The sequence below is a fragment of the Botrytis cinerea genome, chromosome 6, assembly GCF_000143535.2.
Source record: "Botrytis cinerea B05.10 chromosome 6, complete sequence".
NCBI classification, from domain to species: domain Eukaryota; kingdom Fungi; phylum Ascomycota; class Leotiomycetes; order Helotiales; family Sclerotiniaceae; genus Botrytis; species Botrytis cinerea.
This window is the reverse complement of record NC_037315.1, coordinates 794406-817487: the sequence shown is the minus strand read 5'-3', so window position 1 is coordinate 817487 and position 23082 is coordinate 794406. Positions and strand designations below refer to the sequence as shown.

Genomic DNA, 23082 nt, shown 5'->3' with positions numbered 1-23082 from the left:
GTAGCGACGATCGTCCTCCGAATGCATGCCGTACGCATTTGATGGCCGAGGATTCGACGACAAATTTACTTGGATTGAGTCGACGATAGCTGACATTGCAGTGTGCACTTGCCTAAGCTCTCTGAAGCATAATCATCTATCAGAACAGATAGAGGGAAAGGTTTCGAAAATTAGCCCATGTGTAATTGCACTCCCATGACTGGGTCGCGTTCTTGCAAATTACAGCTAGATATGAGATGTGCTCCTAGTAACAATAAATCGTTTGAAAACCAGGAATGTAGTTAAGCAGATGGTTACAAGTATATCATGTAGACTAAACTTTACACTCTTGAATCTTGACTGTAGTTTAGTAAAAGCGTAGGGCGACAATAAAAAGTACCAAAACATTACAATTAGATTTATCGAGTGTGCTTTGAATAACTGCAGTCTTACCCCCTTCGGGAGACAGTCTTGACTAAGTAAACGAACCCCCCCCTAAAAAAAAATTATGCTATAGATCTTTAGCGTGCTACTCCTCGACAAGTTCGACGGTCTGACCAGCGTGTTGTTGCCCTTACCAGTTCCACAGGCTCGATTGGGTGTTATATCCTGCAAACGATCCTGCATTCTAGCTCTGTTTTGCACGTATTCTGTCCGAATAGAAACAATTAGCCGTCCCTTCAAGTCGGAAAAAGTAATGGGCATGGGTTTGAAACAGAATTTTCCACAGATCATGTTACATTTCTAGAAACTAACCTCTCGAAGAATGACTTGGGTCTTGATTTCAAGATCCACAACAAGCTACAGGAATCTGTGACTGACATAATTGATGACTCTTGGACTGTCAATTTCAACTTATCACTTTCAACCTTTCGCCCCAATATCAAAGGTGTCGTCAAGTTTGCATGTTTCGCTGTGTCTACAGTTCAATCAATTTCTCTTGTCTGCAAGCTCTGTTGCACAAATTCAAGAGCTACCGAGCACCCTCGAGTCAACCATTGACGATGTTTCGGCATCGCTTACTACAGATCTGGCTCTGTTGAAGAAGATGGTGTAAAAGTCTTTCCTCCTACAAATCCAGTGCTCACGTCTTGGGTTTCATTGCTCTCTGCAATCAGTAGAAGCCAGGACAAAGCCCTCAAACAGATTCCATTCAAATTATGGATTGAACATGGCAAAGAAGAAGCGGGATATAGACGATGCAACCAAGCTTGAAGACCAAATACTGGATAGAAGCAGGTGTTGATAAGTTGTGATCTATCCGAGGAGAATTGATGGTGACATCACCATGCGGAGGCCATGTATAGCCTATCATTTAGCTTTGAGCTTTCAACAATTTATCAAAGGTATAAAATCGTGCCGAGAGACGATGCTGTAGTAACTCGAACAAACGATGGTATACGTAGTACATTATTGTATCGATTGCCCTTTCCCTGTTCGGCACGTAGCATGTATATTTGCATCCTGCAGACTGCGATTGATTGATTGATTCATCTAACTACGGCGTGAGATTTAAAGTACTGCTTTTGTGCTTTCAGGCACAAACAAGTGTATGTATTGAAAATCTGGAGGGATGTCAACTCAGAGACCAAAATGGCTTCACATTCCCATACTCACAAAACAAGAAGAACAATTTCTATTGAAGCACCCTCCGAGTTCCGAATGATTTCTCTTCACCCTGTACTTTTTGACTCCGCTGGGTACGTACCCAAGTGATGTTATCCTTGTCATAAGATTTGGAAAATCTCGACCTCGAAAAGACCCATTTTCAAGCCAATGCAATTCGATTACCGAACACTACAGTTTCGATGACTGTACTCTGTATGAGGTTGATACGAACGGTGGAGAATTACCTAGGTATAAGTCTCCTAGATGGAATATTTGAGATATCCAATTTCGTTTCTGGTGAGAACAGCACCCACCTACTTGTCTTTTCCGAAGCCCATGTTCTAATTTATTTAATTTACCAACAATTGAGGCAGAACAGTCGGGATACCTCGAGACCGGAGAGCCAAGTATTAGCTAAAGTCACGTGAATATTTGAGCAGTGAAGCATAGGTGATTCGGTGGCTCTGATTGGTCTCGTTTGCTGGAGTGCTTACCTAAGCAGTTTTACGCAAGTTGTGCTCATCTTTGCTTGCTTATCTTTCCCTCCATTTCCATCTCCATCGCCATCTCTATATCCCCCCATCTTCATCGCCATCATCATCGCCGTCTCTATACCTCTTTATACGAACGTGGTTCGCCTGTCGCTATCGCTATATTTTCCCATCGCGCAACATCAATTACGAACATACAAGCATAGTTTCTCCGACAAAATCGGTCCTATATCGCGTTGTGTTGTTTCCTACAGTATATACTGTTTAGAACAGCCCTGGCGGTGGTTATGTCCTTCGGCACCTACTGTTTAGAACAACCCTGGCAGTGGTTACGTCCTTCAGCATCTGCTGTTTAGAACAACTCTGGCGGTGGTTACGTCCTTCAGTACTTGCTGTTTAGAACAACCCTGGCAGTGGTTACGTCCTTCAGTATCTACTGCTTAGAACAATTCCAACACAATTTAATTTTATATAGTAGCCATTATTGATCACTTCTGCGCCTCATTTTGTCCGAAGAGTCAAGGCTGCTCTATAGCCTGGGTGGGTGGGAATCACACGTAGAGTGTGGGCTAGCATTCTTTTAATGTAATCAGTCTTCACTATGTTTTATTGCTAATTTTAGTTCTAGAGGTCAATAATGTCGGTCCCGATTGAGAAGCTTCAGCTAGAAAAGATCCTTGAGGAGAGAGTATTTTTAAAATGGGTAGATCAATCAGGTACAACTGTGACGCTAGGTTCTTGTTTGTATGGTAACAAGCAGAATCCAAAGTTTTTTATGGCTGCATACCTTGACACAGAAGGACATGTTCATATTCACTTTAAGCTCCAGATCTCTATCAAGCTCGCTGGCAAGAAGCAACAAATGGATATGTTGTTGGTTGTTCCTCCAGACGCCGACTTCGCAAGTGCCTCTACACCTCGTCCGATATCAAGCATTGATGATTTATCACACGACGCCTCTGCAATTCACGAAGCTGGTTTAACCGATTCACAACATGTCTTTCTCATACAATTTAATCTGACTGCTAAGGGATTTGTCGTTATGAAGAAGAAGACTGCCCCGATCATTAGGCCCAGCACTACGACTGCAGAGAAGTTGGTTCGTAGCTTTGAATCTCTGTCTAATACAACCACCTTTGGCGTATACATCAGACCAAGCACTTACGCGAAAGTGAATTTGGAAAAGCTTCGCACGCACCTAGTCAACGCTTGTGCTACCATCGATACATGTAAAACCAACATAAAGGAAATGTACATTCAGCAGGGGGCTATCTTAGTAGAATGGAATAAATTCTTATCTGAGGAGCAACAACATGTACTACCGCCACCATATACTTTAGAGTCTCCGGAAGTGCAGGTTCCTCGGTCACCACCAATAACTTTCGAGAAGGAAGCACCATCGATCAATATTATCGAAAAGGCTATTGCCGAAACACCGACTCGCACTCCAGTCAGCCCGGACCTTCCGCCGGTGCTGCATGGCATTTTTTCTCCTAGCATCGAAGACTCGTTGAATGACAGAGTGAGCTCGTATGATATCGAAAAGGACTTGAGATCTGTGGAAGACGATTCGAGGTATATCGAAATGGACTTCGAAGTGGATTCGGATGAGGAACGTCTCGCTAACTTCAATTCTCGAGAATTAAGTCAGCAATTTAATCAAGATTTAGAAGTTTCGAAGATACTTGAGTCAAAGTTTGTGGAATGGATACAAGCAGCCATGCAAATAAATTCGAATGTATACGCACACAAACGTTTGACTACCAAGTTGTCAATTCTAGGTAACTGTGTCCGTACGTCTAATACTGGTGTATTCGACGCTACTATACCCTGGTGCTCTGCGCTGTTTTTCTATGACCCGTTCGATTCCGACAATTCTCCTGTGTTATGGGAGGAGAAGAATTCATGGCTAATTTCAGATATGGCCAAACTGATCAAATGGGCTAATGAAGTTCACCATGGCGCCGAGATGAATCCGTTATTGGTAAATGATTTTGTGAAGCTAGGCAATATTGCTCGCACTGTTGCTCTACACTCTGGATACAACAAAGACAAGTACGACCTTCAGAAAAGTGCTTGTGTTGCTCATGTGTTCATGGAGTTTATCAAGCCGGCCACTGATATTAGTGGAGAGAACAGCAAACCTCTTTCTCGAAAAAGCCTAGGAACTGGTAGCAATACATTTAAGCGAGTAAAAATATAACTTCATATAATATAAGCCTACAAAAATCGTGTGCAGAAGGGTCGATGATGTAAACAGCGAAGAAGCAACAAGACACCTCCATCTTGAATATGTATGTGTAGGTAGTCTAGAATACGTAGAGCGCACCTTTTAGAATGCCAACTTCACTTGTATGATTAGGTGGGTGCTGAACAGTATTGTCAATAGTAGAGACCGTCCCAAAAAGGTACGGAGCGTAAAGTTGTGCGATTTCAACATATACTAATAAAGCATTCCATGTATACGAATGGTTTGGCCAACTGAATACTGTATGTGATCTTCTTACCTTGCCAGTTAATCAAAAACGGAGGCTAACAAAAAACAGTTGCTTATCTTACAGCTTAGACCAAATGCTTGTCAATTCTTCTAGCGAACCCTTTCCATGATGTGGAGTACCGGTATCTAGGTGAACAATCACAACAACAATAATAATAATGCATTCTATTCACGATGAACAAATCTATTTGAAACAAGGGAAGAAAGGGGAAGACAAGTCTTGGGATAACCAGCAATATTATACATAACTATAGGTATCATCTAAACGCGAGGGGTTCACAAATGAGCATGAGGATACGGAAGCGAAAAAACAAAGTACCCAAGATACGATACGATACTAGCAAGATTAATACTAAAATTCTTATAATTAGAAAAGGGATCTAGCTAATAACAATATGAACGGTTCCACTTTTACTACCTGTAACTAGTTGTACGGAGTAGGCAATCTATCATTATCATTATAAATATACACAGTGGCGCTCAACAAGGGTATTGTGAACAGTGAGAAAGTAGTTCATCCAATGAAATCCGCATTCATGGAGCTTTCGGACGAAAGAAGAGACGAGACACCCTCACTTCTGCACTTCTAATAAACTTCTAACTTGTAACTTCTTCCCAACCACATTCACCACCAACCTGTTAATCTTGTATACGCAGACCATTCAGCCATGTACTCGAAGTGAGGTTTTTGAGAGATTCGCTCCTAATTGATTAGTATTCAATATATCATACCAGCACAATTCAACAACTCAGCAGCAATCTAATATCGAAGGATCGGAGAAATTGAAGGCCCTCAGTCAAATCAACCTTGTCAGCGCGATTAAAAACACGCAATTGCCGCCCGCATCCTCAGCCCAGCCTACCGATCTCTACCTACAGCGAGAAAAGGTCATCAAATGTCAGCTTAGACGTCGATGAGGTGACCAATCTTTCACAAAGAGCTTTGGTATTGCGCCTAGAAAACATATTTTGATCCATTGCTTCTATTGTTCTACGATGCTCCCCGTCCGCAGACTGTCAAGGCGGCAGGATGGCCCGTCTAACAATGAACTTTCATCGCCCACCGCGGAGCCCAATCATTCTTCTACAGCAACAACGGCCACTCCATCCGGACAGTCTCAATCTGATTCTAGTACCAGGCCAACTTATATTATTGTATGTGCCTCGCATATATAACTCATGAACCAATGGAATTGCAAAGATGGACTCTAATGATTATCTCTATAGGCAATCACAGTAACTTTATTTGGACTTATATTGTTGCTCCTTGCACTTTACATCATACGTCGAACTCGGATCAAGCACAAGAATCCAAAATACATACCTACAGTATTTTTGAAAAAGGCATGGGAAAGTTGGGACCCGGAAGCTCATCAATATCGTCTGCCAGGCCATAATGATCCCCACGAATACACAGGAGCCGCCGGCGTATCTGGTGCTGGCAGAAACTTATCCAGTCGTCCACCCCCATCGTTCAATGCTGCCGCCCGAACTACTGTTGAAAATGTCGCAAACAACGATGCGGCGGGAGTCGATAGGAATACTTCAGTCCGCTCGGTAATGACGCTACCAGCTTATAATATGACACCGGGACAAAATGAGCAGGTGCTGGGAAGGGAGGGCGACCGAGGGGGCATTGACGTCGTGTTAGAATTCCCGGAAACTATCGACGAAGAAGAGTCACAACGGGAGGCAGAGATGGAGGCTTTATACCAGGTCCGACTTGCGAGACGGCGCGAGAACGAAGAACGAGAAGAGCGAAGACGACTAAGGAGAGAGGCTAGAGAACGAGGCGATCATGTTGCATTGAGAGAACTTCAATCTCGACCTGCGAATACCAGTACTGGACCAACCGTCGAAGAGCTCAGAGCAGAACATGAAAGAATCAAGAAAGAACGTCAACGTGCAGTTTCATCGGTTGCATATGGTGATCTGGGGGTCGCGAGACATGACGGTACACGATTACGCGCAAACAGTGATGAGAGCGAACGACAAGGATTGCTTGGCGATGCAGCTAGTATGGCCGCGAGTAGCCGTTATCATCGGAGAGATCGCAGCGCAAGTTCAGTGTTAAGTATTGACACAGTGAACTCGGACCTACCTTCTCCGGGATTTACCAGGTCTCGGGCTGATTCCCGACCGGAAAGTCCGCTTCGTCGATCCATAGGTCCTGGGGACTCGAATGATAATCATGAAGATAGGGCTGGAAGCAGCCCCGAGATGATAGATCATGACGATGTCCCATTGAGCAGCCCTCCTGGATATGAAAACGTATCGTTAGACACACCACACGAGGAGGCGTCAGCTCTACCACATCACATGACGGAGCCCCCTCCTGATTATACCAGTCCAATATATGGGAGAGGGGAGGGACCAAGTCTAGAAAGCACGGGCTCTCGAAGATCGCAGAATCTAGACGGAGTAATGACGGAGAGAAGGACAAGCACCCACAGCACAAATTCGGGCCTCTTCCCTCGGGATGAGAGACGTACATCTACAAGATCAACTCGAGGTGTTGGTGGCATCCCGCAATTACCCAGTTTACGATTAGGATCTTTGCCTTCTATTCACGTCGATCCGGGCAGTCCGATGACTATGGGAACTACAGAGGAGGAAGGTCATAGCCCACATAGCCAAACGCATTTCGGTTAAGCTCTTTGCAAAATCAGTCAAGACCTTTGACACGAATAATGAATCTTGAATAATCAGGTTGAACCTTCGAATTTTTGATACGCGTATAATCTTTCTCCAACACAAATTTTACCTTTTCCGCATCAAGCAATCCCTACCTTTCTATACCCGCTTTCTTTCGTAATAATTGTTATATACTTCTGATTTTGAGCATGGCGCTTTTGGGGGGCATTTAGAGCCAGACACTTGCTTTATTGATTTGTTTTCAGCTTGAGCCTTTGTTTGGTGTTGAATGCAATTTAATGCAAGACCTCTTGTATATAAAAGCAAGCAAATGGCAAACAAGTGGGATGGAGTGACCGGAGTAATTCTAATTGGGGCGGAGGAGTTTATGGATGAGCTGGATTGGAAAGTTTCCAGATATTGGATATGATGGGGTCGATGGGAAAGGCGGAAGAGTATCGCTTGGTCACAGATTATACTATACTCGGCTCTTAAAAACTCCATCGATTGGTTGGTTCTAGTGTCAATATATATATGTTGTTGATTCTTTGATTAATCTATCTTTCCTGTCTGTTGTTCATGCTGGTTGCTATGTAAACATGTGTTTCATGTCGTCAGAGAATATATTTCCAAGAGCAGATCGTGGCCCGATTCATGGATGGAAATTCAGCTTAGCAATTTGCATATTACAACGCTATACACTGCGTCTTTCTTTTCATATCCCGCACCTCTTTCTCCTTCACCCCCCAAGTCTCTCCATTCACACTCCTGCCGAAAGCCAGCAGTTCCATCTCCCTTGGCTTAAATTGACGTCTTTTCAGAAGAACGCTATCCTCTCAAGCAACTTTCTTCATACCTTCTGAAACCCCCTATTCCACCACTCCCATGCCAACTAACCATTTCATCGCTCTATTTGTCAATCTCCCTTCTTCCATCATTTCCCTTTCCCTTCTCTTCTCTTCTAGAGAACTCCTTCTTAATCTTTCTTTCTTTCTTGCTCATCCTCTACTCCGCCCATATTTCATCTTCCCTCCCCTTCCTTCCCCCCTCTGTCTTTTTCTCCCTTCCTTTCCCTTCCCCTTTCCCCCAGATCTGTAGTACCAACCTCAAAGATTCCCCCAAATCTCAAACTCCCACTCGACAATACCAGCATCACCAATCCAGAACATCAATTACGATATGAGAAAATCACATTCTACCGGCCAGCGAAGGAGAAAGGCAAAGACAGCCAATACTTTCATATGCGTATGAACTGCTAGTTGCTAACTGCTGGAGTCATCTCCATATATCTAGTCAGAAGGATTCGGTGTATCATTATTGGATACTGCGGGGAAAGATGTCAGGTCAACGATAGGCTTATACATTTATACATTTACACAAGGATAGCTGGATGTACAAATACGATAATACAATACAGTTAAGATGGATGATCTTATACATATCGCACATATCGCACATGTCACATACGCCACACATATCATCATTTACAAACCCTAAATTTCAATTCTTTGATCCCTTGCAACCACAATAATAATAACAGTAATATGTGTATGAAAGAGATGTACTTGATACGATTCATGGTGGAATTGGATACTCATCTCTCTGTCTTAACAACGCAATGATTTATTAGAGGGGGAAATTTCCGAATCTATTAATTACCGAATCTCATTTACATCTATCTCATTGTGCCGGATGAGTAGGAATAATGTTGGAATCCCCTATCCCAGCCGACATAGCTGTTCACATTGTATCTATCATTGCTATGCACATATCTTCACAAATATCAAGACCCGTTGGGACTCGGGAGTATTACTTCTCAATTATCGCACGTATCTGGAACAATACAGCTCCCCCAAAGACCCTACAGCGTTCTCACCTCACCTCCGTAGTCACCAGCAGGCAACATCGCGAGAAACGAATTTACCAAATTTTTATCTTTTTTTCATTTCCCAAATTGATATCTCTGTACTCAGCGCTGTGATAAACCGACCTTCCATTCCCCTAAAATATCTGCACAACAAAGCCGAAGCTACTACATACATTGCAACGAATGCAAACACCTACTGATGCATGAAATTCCCGTAACTAGGTATCAAGCAATGCATACGATTCTCTCAACATTCCTCTGTAACTGTCCTCCAAACCACTCTCCGTTGTTCGACCCAGCGTAAACACAACAGCGCAACAGCCTATACATGACTTCAGCTCAATCTCATTGGCTAAGTCACTGACATACATTATATCCACAATGTTCCTGTCCCAATTCAAAGAATCAAAGGATCCCTTTACTCGGAACTGTTCAAAGCAGCCATCATCTCCGCATTGATTCTAGCAATCTCTGCTCTAGCAGCAGCATCCTCAGGGTCCTCATCATCTTCTGGGTTGGCTGCAACTTGAGCATTGACTTTTGATGGTTCATCAGATGAAGGCGCGTCTTGAATTTGTTCAGTCTCGGCTTCAGTTTCATTAGATGGTGTGCTTGGCTGCTCGGCGACAACTAATTCCGGAGATGGGGCTGCCTCATCAACTACAGGCTCTGAGACCACAACTTCCTCCTTTGGCTCTGGGACAACGACGGCTTCAACTTCCTCCTTTGGCTCTGGGACAACGACGGCTTCAACCTCCTCCTTTGGTTCTTCAGCAACGGCAGCCTCTGTTTGAGCGATGGGAGCTTCGATTTTCTCCTCCTCAACTACTGGGGCTGCAGTAGCCTTTTCTTCGACCACTGTTTCTTCAACCACAGGTTGGACAATGGTCTCCTCAGACTTTTCAGTTGTTACATCTCCAGCTGATGGAACATCTGATTCCATAGGAGTGGCCTCTACCTTTGGTGATTCTGCTTCCTTAGTTTGTTGCTTAGCTTCTTGCTTGGGTAGATCTGCCGACTTCTTTTTTGGCACTGTTTTGGCACCTGTTTTGGTAGCAGGGGCCGTGGACTTTGCAACAGCCGCCTTAGTTGTGATAGGCCTGGTCGCCTTTTGAATTGCTTGAGAAGCAGTCTTAGCATCACGAACCTTGGAGTGACCGAGACTGCTGGATGGTCGCTTTGTAGATAGCGATCGCTTCGGCGGAGGAGATTTATCAGTCGACTTGGATGCAGAAGAAGCTGTAGGCCTCATCATACGCGACAAAAACCCATCCTCGGCCAATGGTGCTGAAGCAGGCGGTAAACTTCCTGCTGAAGTCTTTCTTTGTAGGGTTGAAGATGTCCCGAGCGATGGTCTAGTGGTTGCTTTCTTCACTTGCGAAGCACTACGTGCGACTGGTGGGTGCGATGCTTTTGCCGTGGTGCCGGATGACTTAGGTGCACTTCCAGCACGGCTTTGAGAACGTGGTGCAGTTTCGCTCTTAATAGCTCCAGATGCACGACTCTGGGTTTGTCTGGCAGGTGCTGTCGAGGTAGCACCTTTCGAGCCAGAAGAAGCTGTTGGGGCAAGTAGCGAAGCTGGAAGCTGCACTGGCCTTGTGGGTGACCTAGCCTTGGGTTTGCTGAGCCCACTTTGTGGAGGCGATGGTGGGATCCTGGTCTTGACAGCTGGTCGACTGGCCGATCTTGGCTTACTTGAAGCTCGCGCACCACCTGAGGGGGCCAGCGAGTTGCTGCTGGTCTTCTTGGCCGGCTTCTTATCTGGAGTCTTTGCTGTAACTACTGGTTTTCTCTCTGGTGTTTTGCTCTTCTGCAGCTTTCCATCCTTCCCAGGACCTGTAGGCGTTGTTGGTGTCCTTGGAGCTTGTTTGGAAGATTTTGGAGGGGATGATACTCTTGGAGAAATTTTTGGAGTGGTGGATGATTTAGCTGTAGATATGGGTGCAGGCCGCGTTGCAGACTTGTTTCTTGTAGTTTTGTCCGAGGCCTTCGCAGTTGCATTGGTCTTCGAAGGACCCGTTTTCGATGTCGGGCTTTTGTTTGCTTTGGTTGCAGGAGGGCTTGTATTCACTGGTTTTGGTTCCTCGTCGGACTTCTTTGGATTCTCCTTGATCTCTGCTGGCTCCGCCAATTCTCGACCACGTTCAGGAATTGTTTGTTTGGTAGGTTCCGGATCCCCGATTTGCTTGCTGACTTCGAGAGCGGGAGTTTCTGCCAGGGCAGACTCGGGAATGAGTTCATCAACCATGATACTGGCCTTTCTTGCCTCGAACTCTTCTGATATTGACTTCTTTCTCTCTTCAGTCTCCTTTGGATGAGATTGTTCATCTAGACTGAAACTCGTCCTCCTCCTTGCCATACTGCCACCGCTCGCCATGCTGGGTTCACTATTGCTATCTTGTCTCTTGAGACCAAGTTGTATTGCCTGACCGGCTTGTTGTGCGCCTCGTTCAACAGTCACAAAACTCGTTCTGACTTTCGATAGTGGCCTCGGGGGTGTTGTGCTACTTCCTGGTGAGAATACTAAATGCGAATCAGTACGTAAAGCTGCCCAATGTGTGACGAAATACTTACATGTATATTCTCCTGAAGAACGACCTCTATCTGGCGGTGACACTGAAGCCTCCTTGTTGTTTTGTTCGAACATTGCACGAAGGTTTTTTATGTTAGACATGTTGACGAGTTTTATAGAGCCGATGGCTCTTGAACTTGTGCTTGAAAGTTAAATCGATATAACCAAGGCAGAAGGAGCTACAATCCAAGCCCCAGTATGAAGTAATTGCCACAAACTAGTTGCAATGATCTGCTAACTATGCGGAAGAAGGAAGGTGTATCCAATTGCGTCTCCCCAAGTATTTAAAATTAGGAGAAGAGACACTAGTTTTTATGAGTATTGAATCTCAGCTGGTCAAGTGGTGAATCGAATAAGGCATTGAGGGCCAGCTGTTGGTATATTACATCTGCCGTGCACTGGTGCTTGTCTTGTACTGGTTCAGGTATTGGATTGGATCGAGTAAGTGAAAGAAGCCACCGTAACACACGCGATGTACGGTCTCGCAGTCTGGCAGTATCGTCGTACTTATGGGTGGTGGCTGGCAGTAAACAAACGCAAAATGCAATATTATTAGAAAAGGGTTAGGAGTTAGAAGATGGAAGTTAGAAGTTAGAAGATAGATGAACCAGTCTGTTCCCAGAATATGGAGGAAAGTAAGAAGGGGTTTTGAATGAACGGTCGTACACTCTATGTCTCGAATAAATATCACCCGGCCTTGATACTGCAGGGGTGGAGATGGGATTTCTTCTTCTTCTTTTCAATATTTCAACGGCCTGCAAATTGTAATCCCGACGATGGGGGGGGGGGGGGGGGAGAAATAGGGGTGTTCATGATGGGACTAGGATGTGATTTTGTGTGCAAGGGACCAAAAGACACAAAAAGGCACAAAAAGGCACAACGATCATATCAAGACTGTCTTGTGTCCATCCATTTGGTGATTTAAATTAACCTTCGGACAATCGGTCATAGTATCAGGACCAGTCTGGCACCAGCAGGAGCCAGCAGGAGCCAGCAGGAGCCAGTACGTGAATGAGGATAGTTAACGGCACTCTTTTCCTCAATTAGCTTGGACCTCCTTTTGATTGGGCTTTGAAGCGAAGTGAAACATTCTACGGATGATTCGAAATGGTTCGAGAATGGAGAATGATTGCAATTTACATGGGGGCTCGGTAGGTGATGTAGGTGATGATTGAGATTGTGCATTCGTTCGTGCATCCATTCAGCATTTGAAACTTTGAATAAACACTAGGAGGCACGAGGGAATATATAGCTACATACACCGTTGTACACATAGACATACACACCGTACATACATGCATCCCTGGGTCGTACTGGGCATCTGTGTCTACTCAGGACAAATTGGGACTCGGGAAAGCATCTAGGGGGGCAGATGGGTGGGTGGGAGGGTCCCAGGTAGGTGTAGACAAGTACTATTGATGAAGATAGACGTGACGATGCAGTCCAACCCGAGCCAGCCAGAGAGACAGGAGAGTGCAGCGAATGTCTGAACAGGTTTGTATCGTCTATCGTCTACTGTCTACTGTCGAATGTCTATCATATCATCGACCGTCTATCTACCATCTCTCCTAGACGTTCATCAATCTACCCTGGTGTGTATCTAGCTGCGCACGAGGGAGAGGGGTTTCGGAAGAAAGGCGTGTGTGAATAAAGAAAAGGGGAATGAATGTTTGTTTGCGCTCTGCAGGTGTGATAATAGACAACACACACTTAATCCGAGTGTGTGAATAGCCGAGAAGGTGGTCCGAGGGTCGGGCCACAGATTCATTGGAGACCGATCTCGCAAGTCAGTGTCTAGTTTTGGGGTATCCCACCCACCACCACAATCAATTCAAAAGTTTGGTCAAAGCAAACCGAGAAGTCAACAGAGTCAAAAATCATGGCTTCCAGAACTTTGAGGATAGGTAAGAAAGGATTGAAACATGCTCTTTTTTTATACCTCCAACTCAATTGACATTTGGAAACAAAAACTAACGTTTCACTGGTTCATTAAGGTCTCATTCCTGGTGATGGAATTGGCAAAGAAGTTATCCCAGCAGGAAGAAGAATTCTCGAAGCTTTACCAGCTTCCCTCAAATTGAAATTTGAGTTTGTTGACTTGAAAGCCGGATTTCAAACCTTCGAAGAAACCGGAGCTGCTCTGCCAGATAAGACGGTCGAAATTCTCAAGACTGAATGCGATGGAGCTTTGTTTGGTGCAGTCAGTTCTCCTTCCAAAGCTGTCAAGGGCTATTCCTCCCCAATCGTCGCACTCCGCAAGCGTCTCGACCTTTACGCAAATGTTAGACCCGTCAAAAGCGTCATGACAGCTGCCAACCCAATTGATATGGTCATTGTGAGAGAGAATACCGAGGATCTTTATGTCAAGGAAGAGAGAACATATGATGCTGTTGATGGAAGTGGAAAGGTCGCGGAAGCAATCAAGAGAATTTCCGAGAGAGCTTCATCCAGAATTGCTACAATGGCAGGAGACATCGCATTGCGCAGACAGAAGCTTAGAGACAGTGGAGTTGCAAGCATCCACAAGTCACCATTGGTCACCATTACGCACAAATCGAACGTTTTGAGTCAAACGGATGGTCTTTTCCGATCCACTGCCAGAGAGGCATTGGCCCTCTCAAAATTCTCGAGCGTTGGTGTAGAGGAGCAGATCGTCGATTCTATGGTTTACAAATTGTTCCGTCAACCCGAGACCTACGACGTCATCGTGGCACCAAATCTCTATGGAGATATCCTGTCTGATGGAGCTGCCGCTCTTGTTGGCTCCTTGGGTCTCGTTCCAAGTGCCAATGTTGGTGAAGGATTTGCTATTGGTGAGCCATGCCATGGTAGTGCTCCTGATATCATGGGTCAAAACATTGCAAACCCAATTGCAACTTTGCGAAGTGTTGCTCTTATGTTGGAGTTCCTTGAGGAGGAGGCCGCTGCCGCTAAGATCTATGCTGCTGTTGACGGCAATTTGGAGGAAGGCAAGTTGCTAAGCCCTGACCTTGGTGGCAAAGCTACGACAACAGAGGTTGTTGAGGACATTCTTAGACGCTTGTAAAATGGTTTGAATTTTCTATTAGAGTTGTTTCTCCTCGAACGGTCTGAGGCTGTCTATCTGGAAATGAAGTCCCCCTCTGAGAAGGTATTTGAAGTCCTCTTCTGAGGAGGTATCTGGTTAGACAGATCCTGGACTAGGAGCTATGAGCTAAAATGATATCCCCAATCGCCTACATGATCACCGTATCACTGCCACCCCTTTGCGTATTCTGCCTTCCACGATGACCATGCATTCTCTTCATCTCAGTCTTCTTGGCGAAAGCCTTATGCTCCTCTGCCCCCATGCCTTTGCCCAATTGCAATAGTTTCCCCCTGCTCTCCTCCTACATCTATGCTTGGCTTGCGTTGCTACAAACTCATGGTTTCTCTTGGTGATTCTTTGCGTGCTTAAACTTCTTCAGCCTGATTCCCGGCCAAGTGCAGCTCCAAGTCTTCCGCGGAGCTCTGCAAGGATGACGATATATTCGTCTTGATAAAATGACTCCCTGGAATTCTTCTCGCCCGAGTGGACGACTAAAGATATGGAACAAGGGGCGACCCGTTCTTGCTTGATGCGAGTATTCCCATTTTGATATTTCAAGGCCGGAGGGCTCAACGGAGGTGTCAATGGAACAGAGCGTGGAGTAGACCTCGAGAGGTCATATAGGCGCTCGGGTCGTTTTCTGTTACCCAGAAGAAGTCGATTCTTCATAACTTTGGTACTGTTTGAGAGTGGGATAAACATATTCCACTCAGCAAGCTTGGTTTTGTATGCCGATAACCTGTGGAACTATCAGTATTTACTCAGGTATCTCAACGATAGTTCTACTCACGATGCATTGAAGTCGTATTTCTTCCTCATGATTTCTTGAATTGCAGACATAGTCAAATGTTCCGAGAAGAACAGATGCTTGATTTCGGTTTTATGATGTTCGAATGTGTTCTGCATGTTGCGGATGATATTTGAGGAAGTACAATTTTTGTGTCTTTGATATTCTGGAATTTTTGTTTTTGTTCGAAAGAGCAAATGGGGAGATATATATTCTCCTGCTGCTCTCCCTGCGACGAAAAACTATTGGCCCATAATGTCTCTGGTATTGATGTGACATTGTTTTGTTGATAGGTACAATTGGCATAGTGGGGAAGCGCGCTCAATGGTTTTCACGAGTGTCATACATGACGTGCATGAAAGCATGGCAATTGAAGATTACTGGAGTTTGTTACTGGGAACCTAGAGGGGTAACCGCCTCCACTCAGCGGTTAACATTTCTACAATTAACACACTCCAGTAAACAATGGCACCGATAAAGAAGATTCGTCCAATTGTGCAAGATGCATACTGGATAGCGAAAACACTCCTATGCGCTGAATTGCAAATTGGCGCTCAATTTGGAAAAGTGGGAGTTTGGTGATGGTGAATAATGAATTTTTATGGGGTTTGTGAACACGGAGTGCTGCCCCCACGAGATAACGTTGCTTGCAATCTATCTACTTCACCAGTGAAGGAATTATGCATTCCTTCAGAGAATTTCGCATCACAAGTTCATAAAGTCGAATCCACCGGCACTTGCGCGGCGTAGTGTGGCGCTCTAGTGCCAAAATCTTCATCATATCACTGAACCGTCCCTTCGGCGTCGCGCTCTTGGGTAAATCTCCAAGACCCTCGCGTCATAAGCCAATATTCATTTCTGGCTACCTCAGACAAGAAATGCGCCGACTGCTACTTCACCCACCACTTTTGGCGCCGTCGAGGTTAAATCGTGTTTTTAGTTGTACAGCTCATCACCTCATCATTCGCTCTCTGTAGCGCTTTGAGACCAAAGTATTTCATCGGTCGCTGGCCCGTTCATTCTACAATTGGCAGTGATTCTTCAAACCTAGAGGTCTGTTGCATCTCCCCAAAATCTTCAGCGGCTTCCGGAACCATGAAGATGCAACTTCAAGAGGTCGAGAAACTTTCTTCGTGAGAAATACTTCAAGCGTTGCGCTCTAGAAATAAAACTGATTGATTTGGTACGAGGCGCTTGGGATGTTTTATTATTATTTTCTATTCGACAAATCATTTGAGAGAGGGGGGTTAATTCAAAACAGGGTAAACGCCGAGAGAACACTAAGGTTCAGCGCTAAGGATTAACAAAGTTACCCCGCCGTGCCCACCTTCTCGCATCTGATGTGAATGAATTTATTGGAATTAGAATCATTTCTTCTTATTTGAGTTTGATGGTCACAAACTTTGGGGCAGAATCTTCAAGCAATCCAGACGGTCATACCCTAACTCATCATTGTACTTGCTCCGCTACTCTATTGATTTAAGATTCCTACGCGTTTTCGGTCTCCTGGCAAAGCAGCCAATTGACAAGGATTGAAAACAAGCCACACCGAATCACGTTCAGTAGATTGTTGTGCTGTGGCTGACACGAATACGATCCCCAATCATGTCATTCATGTGCGTGTTCGCATTTCCAGCATGCATGCTCGCATGAACGGTTCGGATTTCCGCCACCTTTCGAGCCATCGGTGTATGGTATAAGGATGGGGGTTCAGCCACACCATTTTGATTTTTAGAACCAAGGGTCTATCAGAGTTTGTCCCTAGCTGTACGGTTGAAGAATCAACTGATTGGTATACTCCGCAATGTGATTTCGGTTGTTTTCAATCCCGAGATATCGAGTAATCTGCCCAATTGATTAGCATATCTTAGAATGAGACAAATGTGGCGTGATAGACAAAGTTACAGTTGAACTTTGAAAATTGGTTACAGGGTAGCTAGAGTGATGAAGAAATTTGAGGTCTGCTATGGTTATCAAAAGTATGACAACTCGATCTATTCCACAGGATTTTGCCGCAATTTTGGATGTCAGGAGATGGATTGTTGCTACCATTACTATATCTGTCTATCATCACATTTGCATTCTCTTTTGTGTTATGTTTTATGAGAACATCCCAAGCCCGAATCGTTGGTCGCTCATGCCCTCAGAGAACCAGCCCGTCGAGTATCTCCCCTGTTGCCCGGATATCATCTTTTGCATTTCCAAGATCCAAACCAATTCTACTCGATCGCAGCATCCCAATTAGAAGTTCTATTTTAATTCAGGTAGTGGGCGATAGCGATCCTTGCGTTGTATCAATCTCCAGTTGAGAGACCGAAGCAAAGTATTGTGGAATGTCATGTGAAGATACTTGGAACTGAGCTCCTGTACCATACAGCTCGTTGCTCGAACCCATCACATCTTGCTCGTTGTTATCGTACTCAAGACTTATTTCGGTCCATGTGCAATCGTCTTCTTTGGGCTGGGTAGTGTGTGGGGCTGTGCTTGCGGGAGCGAGATATTTAGTTGAGTCTCCGTGGGATAGTGGATGAGGTTGTGTGGGGATCGAATTCGGAGTGTATAATTGGCTATGGGAGTTATATGAAATGTCGGCAGTGAAATACTGCGGAGGAGTACTCTCTATCCTATCATTGTAGGCGTGGTATCCGCCTATTTCATTTTGATAAAGATCAAATGGAACGTCGACACCAAGGGAAGTGAACCCATTCTGAAGGCTCCGGATCTCGTTTTGTAAGATAACGTGCGTATGATATGGGTTTTGGAAGAGTTGAGCCTGGTGAATAGTGTGTTGACTAAGGGCCTCATGGCTCAGAATTTGTGGGTGGATTTGAGTGTTTGAAGTGGTTGTGGGTACATTATGTGGTCTTTGACGAACATCGTTGATGGGGGAATGGTTGGTTGATTGAAATGATGAGTATTGATGCTTGACCCCATGAGTGCTGTAGTCTTAGTTAGATTAAAAGTTGTAAAGCCGTACCGAGGTCATGTAAACAAATGTTTGATAAGATACATACCTTGCTTGATCTCGGCGAAGATCACTTCTGTGCCCCGAGTACATGGGGGCCATTTTCGAGAAAATGACAACTTCAATTTGTTTGAATAGAAATCGCTGCTGAGATTCTTGATTGCGAGGAGCTTTCTTCGCATTGAAAGCACAAGGTTATGAAATAGAGAATCAACATCTTGGGGATTTGGGCACTACTTAATGCCATTCAGTATACGAATCGGTTTTGCACTTTGCAAATGTGAAATGGTTCGCAGTTTTGAAAGTGCAATCCGCAAAAAGGGCAAAACTTCATTTTGCCTACTGAATCGTCACTCGCCACGACATTCGGATTCAATGCTTCTGTAGTAAATAACTCGAAGGATCTCTTGGCCGATTCAGGCGGGGAGTAGCTATGTAACAAACACGTGGAGAGCAGCAAAAACTCAACCTGATACTCCGCTCTTTCCGCTCTTGGTAGTAAAATCATTCATCGCCATGAGATTATCTGGTGATTGGTGCTCACGATTAGAACTTGGAGAAAAAGGATGACTGCAGTAAGCATGATTTTCAATCTTGATACAGAGCTAGGAGTGTAAACGAGCCAATCATACACCCTTTCTTGTACGATTCGCACGTACAAACATACACGAGACCCTTGTGTTCTCAAAAGTGCAATTGCACTTTCGTGGATATTTAGCATTTTCTAAAGCCTTCCTTTGTAAAGCAGCAAAAAACCGCCTAACATCAGCGCTGTACTAGCACGTAGCACAAGAAATACTTCACATCGTGGTGGCGAGGGCAAAAGGTGTCCGCTTATATCATCGTCGGAAACAGGGAAGGAGCGAGACACTTGGCAGACTGCGCAAAAGAACGGAACGCGTCAACAGTAACAGCAGAAAGTGATGAATGAATGACACAGTATTTATTCGCCACGCCACTCGCTCGAGACGAGGCTGCGGCTCTTGTCTATCTGATGTTGCTCCCACTCATTATTATTATGAGGGGTTCGCCCGTTCAACATCTGAAGAATCCAGCAAGATGGAAACTCGAGTCGATTCGATTCTACAGCATCAAAGGCCTATACGTATCAAATGAATAAACCGCGGCAATGCCAAAGGATTGGGCAAGCATAAAGGAAGAGCTGGAGCAGCTCTATGTTACGGAAGGGCAAACGTTGGAGCAAGTTAGGGAAATTTTGATATCGACTCGCGGATTTGGCGCAAGGTGAGTCGATCACTATTTTCTTTCTTCGGGATGTCTTCTGGAATGCTAAATATGTGTTTCTAGCATTCGCTCGTACCGAATGATGCTTCGTGAATGGGGAATCAAAAAATACAAATCAAATAACAGATGCCGCACCCGAGATCCACAATCGACTTCCTCTGTTGAACCGGAACTTGCTGAAGACGATTTGAAAGATGCGGATTTCTTACTATTGTTGAACAATCATCAATCCCATCCCCATAGCTTTACGGATCTACTCATGAATGAATATCCTACTCAGTCTTGTATCTGGAACGATTCATCACATAACACCAATACGCCAACGTCATCATCCGATCCTCATAGCTCGTCTGAGAAACCCCAATATGGCTACTACATCCCTTCGAAACCCCACAGTCCCGCGAGAGGTCGGGCCCCAGAAATATCTATTCCTTCAAGGCCCATGAAACTTTCGGAGCTACTTCCTTTAATACATACTTTATATCCTGCCGAACATGTCTTCGAACCTTTGTTGCAGAAATGGCAATCGGATGGGGAATATTTGGCCTGTGCCATTTCTTGGTTGAATAATCCCAACCATTGCAAAAACCTACTCGGTTCCTCTCTCACCGGCGGCAATTATTTCAAATCTATCGATGAAAATGTTCCTTTCCCAGAGCGCATCACTTTGACCAAAGCGTTCCTCAAAGCTTCGATTCTACACAACGTATCGCCATCACAGAGTATCTGGAGTGTTATTTGGGGTTATACTAGATACGTGGATCAATGGCAAACTGTAAAAGACAACCTTCTGGATGCGTCATCTGGATTTATCGCAGAGCCAGGCTCGGTTTTCCATCTCTGTGCTCTTGCTGTCATGGGCGAAGAACTACTGCAGGACTACAAGAATAGACTCGAATCATTGAAGCCACTCACTATCGCTAAAATTGATGAGGCAAAATCTTTACATAAACAATACGTCGATATTTTGAAGGATTTTCGCAATCAAGAGGTCGATGTTGATCTATCCTTTTACAAATACTCGCTGGAGATTTTTGAATGGAATGAAGCTCTAGCAGCTCAGGAGAGAAGCAAAATTGATCGACTATTGGTAAAATATAGAAGGTTGGTGGGCTTATGGACAGGGAATTCACCATCCTGGATCGATGGTAGTGTCGACAGAATGATAGAGAATGCTGAGCGCAGATGTCTATCTGGAAATGCTATGTCGTCGCCCGGGCCGTCGTTTGCACCGGAAGTCGTTTAGTGGATTTCATGAATTGGGACAATCCAGTATATTGTGAGAATCAATCAATCAGAAACCATGCATCAATGGGCCGCATGCAAATGGGAAGATAAATCATTATCAATTTTATATATCAGATAACAACCCATGGATTTCCCATTAAGCACTGCTTAATGAATTCGATGAAAAGAAGAACAGAAGGTTCGAAACAAGTTTCGATCTAAGGGGGGAGGGCTTAATGTCGTGCTAGTGGCCGTTCCTTCCTTTCTCAGGACAGAACACGGAAATGAACAGAACCGTAGTTACTTTTCTTCTTTTGAGTCAGAGACGACTGTGAATAAACTACTTCAACTAATACAATCTGATGAGAATCAATGTCATCTATTTTCAATTCGTTCATGGAGAACCTAATTAATAACACCATCCTCACCCAAGGACAGGTCTTTCATCCGAAGGATTAAATTCACAGCATCTCAGTAGGCTCGATTTGCCTTCCGTGTTCATGAACTTCCACTGCCCTTGGCGTTGTACCATCCACTTCCACTCTATCCACATGCTTCGGTCTCCTTCCGGGGTTGAAGAGTGATGGTTTAATTTCTGTAGCTGGGAGTTCATGCGATTTGCTCCCGGGTTGCTTTCGCTTCCACAATAATAATGCGAGTAAGGAAACTAGCACGGTGAAGACCCCAGCGCCTGCTCCTATCCCAGCTCTTGCACCTATCGACAAAGACTGGGGTGTATTTGAGGAGGAGGCCGTCAAGGTTGATGACGGTAGAGGTTGGTATACTGTTGAAATCAAGACTGATGCCTGGACGGTGCTTGTTTGGACTACAGCTGATAGCATTCCAGAAGTAGTGGTTGACATAAATTCAGATGCTTGTATGCTGATTGGTGTTGAAGATGCAGCTGTAGTTTGGGAAGTTTGAGAGCTCAAAGAATCCCTGGCTGCTGTATCCGACACTTGGTTATTGACTATGAATTTTCCTTCATTCGCGTTGCAACAATCAGCTGCATTCTTCCCGCAACAATAACTGCCATTTGGACATGCTGTAATCTCGGTATCGTTTGCTGCATACCAAAATTATCAGCTAAGGTTTCTTGCTACAGTGTCCACTATACATTAGAGATTCCATACCTCCGACACACAATTTTAAACACAGCGGAGACTGCCATGTCTTATCCGTACAGGACTCTCTCCAAAGTTGCGTTCCACTTATACCGCAAAGACCGTACGTAGATCCAGAGCCACATTCGTCTCCTCCGTTGTTGATAACCCCTAGATGACAGCACATGCTAACGGGCGCTGAGCCATTACATGGCTTATATGTCGAATCCATCTCGACACCCCCATAGCTATAGCATTGTCCTTCCACAAATCCATTGAGCAAACCAATGAAAACGAGAGAAATAATTCGAAGCATTATTAACGATTGTGATGTGTCACGTAAAATGGCAAAGAGTTCACCAACACTTAATCGATCGCATTCTGCAATTGTAAGTGCAAAACTAAAAGTCTCGAAGGCAGGAAAAGTAAAGTCGAATCAGATTATTCTAGCGCGGATACACAAGATATCTATCTGTATTCTGAATTATGGCTCTAAGTGAAGGATTGACGTCAAAAATACCTACCCGGCATGAAGAGTACAGGAAATTCCCATGCGGCGGTTACAGAATTGAAGGATGGCTTATCATTAGCTGATTGATTCGCTACTACAAGAATAGGGGGCATATTACCATCGTAGATTATAGGGATGGTTACCGCTGAAGGATTCTTTGGAAGTACTAGGTCAATTTTCTGATGTCAGATTTTCAGCCTTTGACAGCCCCCACCTTATCTTGGGTCAGAAGATATACGGAGGGAAATATATCATTAGATGTTTACTTTCCAATAACTTAGGTATGGCCAGTTTTCGAATTCTGGTACCAGAAAATTTGGTTTCGCTCAACGCCGTATACCTATATTGAGCAGGGGTTATCACAAGTGTATCAAACCCGAACAGCTGCCAGTGCAGTGTTTTCTTTGATGCTCTCGACAATTTTTCTATCACATTCTTCTGGCAGGTCTCAAGGAATGGTATTTGGTAGTCATGAGAAAAACATGTGGAAATATTGTTTGAAACTTCATTACCGAAAATTGAGGTTAAT

At 44.5% G+C, this 23082-nt stretch overlaps 8 protein-coding genes across 10 annotated transcripts; 4 read left to right on the top strand and 4 right to left on the bottom strand.

The window, feature by feature from the left end:
- The first annotated feature begins 2149 nt into the window (after positions 1–2149).
- BCIN_06g02330 (hypothetical protein) lies at positions 2150–5008 on the top strand. 3 transcript variants are annotated; one of them, XM_024693389.1, is made up of 3 exons: positions 2150–2618; positions 2707–4568; positions 4625–5008. In XM_024693389.1, the coding sequence occupies exon 2, from the start codon at positions 2716–2718 to the stop codon at positions 4279–4281; it is 1566 nt and encodes a 521-aa protein (XP_024549176.1). In that variant the 5' UTR covers positions 2150–2618; positions 2707–2715; the 3' UTR covers positions 4282–4568; positions 4625–5008. The 3 variants fall into 3 exon arrangements, with proteins under 3 accessions (XP_024549176.1, XP_024549174.1, XP_024549175.1); XM_024693390.1 differs by having other exon boundaries at positions 2150–2642; XM_024693388.1 differs by having other exon boundaries at positions 2150–4568.
- A 42-nt stretch (positions 5009–5050) lies between these two features.
- Positions 5051–7789, top strand: BCIN_06g02320 (hypothetical protein). The gene is made up of 2 exons (XM_001560380.2): positions 5051–5730; positions 5803–7789. The coding sequence occupies exons 1-2, from the start codon at positions 5572–5574 to the stop codon at positions 7225–7227; spliced, it is 1584 nt and encodes a 527-aa protein (XP_001560430.1). The 5' UTR covers positions 5051–5571; the 3' UTR covers positions 7228–7789.
- Positions 7790–9003: 1214 nt separating this feature from the next.
- On the bottom strand, positions 9004–12420 carry BCIN_06g02310 (hypothetical protein). The gene is made up of 2 exons (XM_001560379.2): positions 11651–12420; positions 9004–11599 (listed from the first exon to the last, which is right to left on the bottom strand). Exons 1-2 carry the CDS (start codon positions 11748–11750, stop codon positions 9495–9497), a joined length of 2205 nt encoding a protein of 734 aa, XP_001560429.1. The 5' UTR covers positions 11751–12420; the 3' UTR covers positions 9004–9494.
- A 1065-nt stretch (positions 12421–13485) lies between these two features.
- On the top strand, positions 13486–14858 carry Bclys12. Its single transcript, XM_001560378.2, has 2 exons — positions 13486–13552; positions 13643–14858. The coding sequence occupies exons 1-2, from the start codon at positions 13528–13530 to the stop codon at positions 14692–14694; spliced, it is 1077 nt and encodes a 358-aa protein (XP_001560428.1). The 5' UTR covers positions 13486–13527; the 3' UTR covers positions 14695–14858.
- A 118-nt stretch (positions 14859–14976) lies between these two features.
- BCIN_06g02290 (hypothetical protein) lies at positions 14977–15732 on the bottom strand. The gene is made up of 2 exons (XM_001560377.2): positions 15506–15732; positions 14977–15454 (listed from the first exon to the last, which is right to left on the bottom strand). Exons 1-2 carry the CDS (start codon positions 15619–15621, stop codon positions 15091–15093), a joined length of 480 nt encoding a protein of 159 aa, XP_001560427.1. The 5' UTR covers positions 15622–15732; the 3' UTR covers positions 14977–15090.
- A 1737-nt stretch (positions 15733–17469) lies between these two features.
- BCIN_06g02280 (hypothetical protein) lies at positions 17470–19107 on the bottom strand. The gene is made up of 2 exons (XM_001560375.2): positions 18517–19107; positions 17470–18441 (listed from the first exon to the last, which is right to left on the bottom strand). The coding sequence occupies exons 1-2, from the start codon at positions 18567–18569 to the stop codon at positions 17763–17765; spliced, it is 732 nt and encodes a 243-aa protein (XP_001560425.1). The 5' UTR covers positions 18570–19107; the 3' UTR covers positions 17470–17762.
- Positions 19108–19136: 29 nt separating this feature from the next.
- Positions 19137–21287, top strand: BCIN_06g02270 (hypothetical protein). The gene is made up of 2 exons (XM_001560374.2): positions 19137–19712; positions 19776–21287. The coding sequence occupies exons 1-2, from the start codon at positions 19597–19599 to the stop codon at positions 20956–20958; spliced, it is 1299 nt and encodes a 432-aa protein (XP_001560424.1). The 5' UTR covers positions 19137–19596; the 3' UTR covers positions 20959–21287.
- A 49-nt stretch (positions 21288–21336) lies between these two features.
- On the bottom strand, positions 21337–22403 carry BCIN_06g02260 (hypothetical protein). The gene is made up of 2 exons (XM_001560373.2): positions 22073–22403; positions 21337–22005 (listed from the first exon to the last, which is right to left on the bottom strand). Exons 1-2 carry the CDS (start codon positions 22356–22358, stop codon positions 21401–21403), a joined length of 891 nt encoding a protein of 296 aa, XP_001560423.1. The 5' UTR covers positions 22359–22403; the 3' UTR covers positions 21337–21400.
- Positions 22404–23082: the final 679 nt, after the last annotated feature.

Excerpts from the sequence above, each read along its gene's own strand:
- BCIN_06g02260 (XM_001560373.2), bottom strand. The coding sequence starts at position 22,358 with ATGCTTCGAATTATTTCTCTCGTTTTCATTGGTTTGCTCAATGGATTT. Across the intron at positions 22,006-22,072 it reads TTTAAAATTGTGTGTCGGAG|CAAACGATACCGAGATTACA; the intron begins GTATGGAATCTC and ends TTTGGTATGCAG.
- BCIN_06g02330 (XM_024693389.1), top strand. The coding sequence starts at position 2,716 with ATGTCGGTCCCGATTGAGAAGCTTCAGCTAGAAAAGATCCTTGAGGAG.
- BCIN_06g02280 (XM_001560375.2), bottom strand. The coding sequence starts at position 18,569 with ATGGCCCCCATGTACTCGGGGCACAGAAGTGATCTTCGCCGAGATCAA. Across the intron at positions 18,442-18,516 it reads CTTCGCCGAGATCAAGCAAG|CACTCATGGGGTCAAGCATC; the intron begins GTATGTATCTTA and ends CTAAGACTACAG.
- BCIN_06g02320 (XM_001560380.2), top strand. The coding sequence starts at position 5,572 with ATGCTCCCCGTCCGCAGACTGTCAAGGCGGCAGGATGGCCCGTCTAAC. Across the intron at positions 5,731-5,802 it reads CCAGGCCAACTTATATTATT|GCAATCACAGTAACTTTATT; the intron begins GTATGTGCCTCG and ends TTATCTCTATAG.
- BCIN_06g02290 (XM_001560377.2), bottom strand. The coding sequence starts at position 15,621 with ATGCAGAACACATTCGAACATCATAAAACCGAAATCAAGCATCTGTTC. Across the intron at positions 15,455-15,505 it reads AAATACGACTTCAATGCATC|GTTATCGGCATACAAAACCA; the intron begins GTGAGTAGAACT and ends ATAGTTCCACAG.
- BCIN_06g02270 (XM_001560374.2), top strand. The coding sequence starts at position 19,597 with ATGCCAAAGGATTGGGCAAGCATAAAGGAAGAGCTGGAGCAGCTCTAT. Across the intron at positions 19,713-19,775 it reads ACTCGCGGATTTGGCGCAAG|CATTCGCTCGTACCGAATGA; the intron begins GTGAGTCGATCA and ends ATGTGTTTCTAG.
- Bclys12 (XM_001560378.2), top strand. The coding sequence starts at position 13,528 with ATGGCTTCCAGAACTTTGAGGATAG. Across the intron at positions 13,553-13,642 it reads TTCCAGAACTTTGAGGATAG|GTCTCATTCCTGGTGATGGA; the intron begins GTAAGAAAGGAT and ends TGGTTCATTAAG.
- BCIN_06g02310 (XM_001560379.2), bottom strand. The coding sequence starts at position 11,750 with ATGTCTAACATAAAAAACCTTCGTGCAATGTTCGAACAAAACAACAAG. Across the intron at positions 11,600-11,650 it reads TTCTTCAGGAGAATATACAT|TATTCTCACCAGGAAGTAGC; the intron begins GTAAGTATTTCG and ends ATTCGCATTTAG.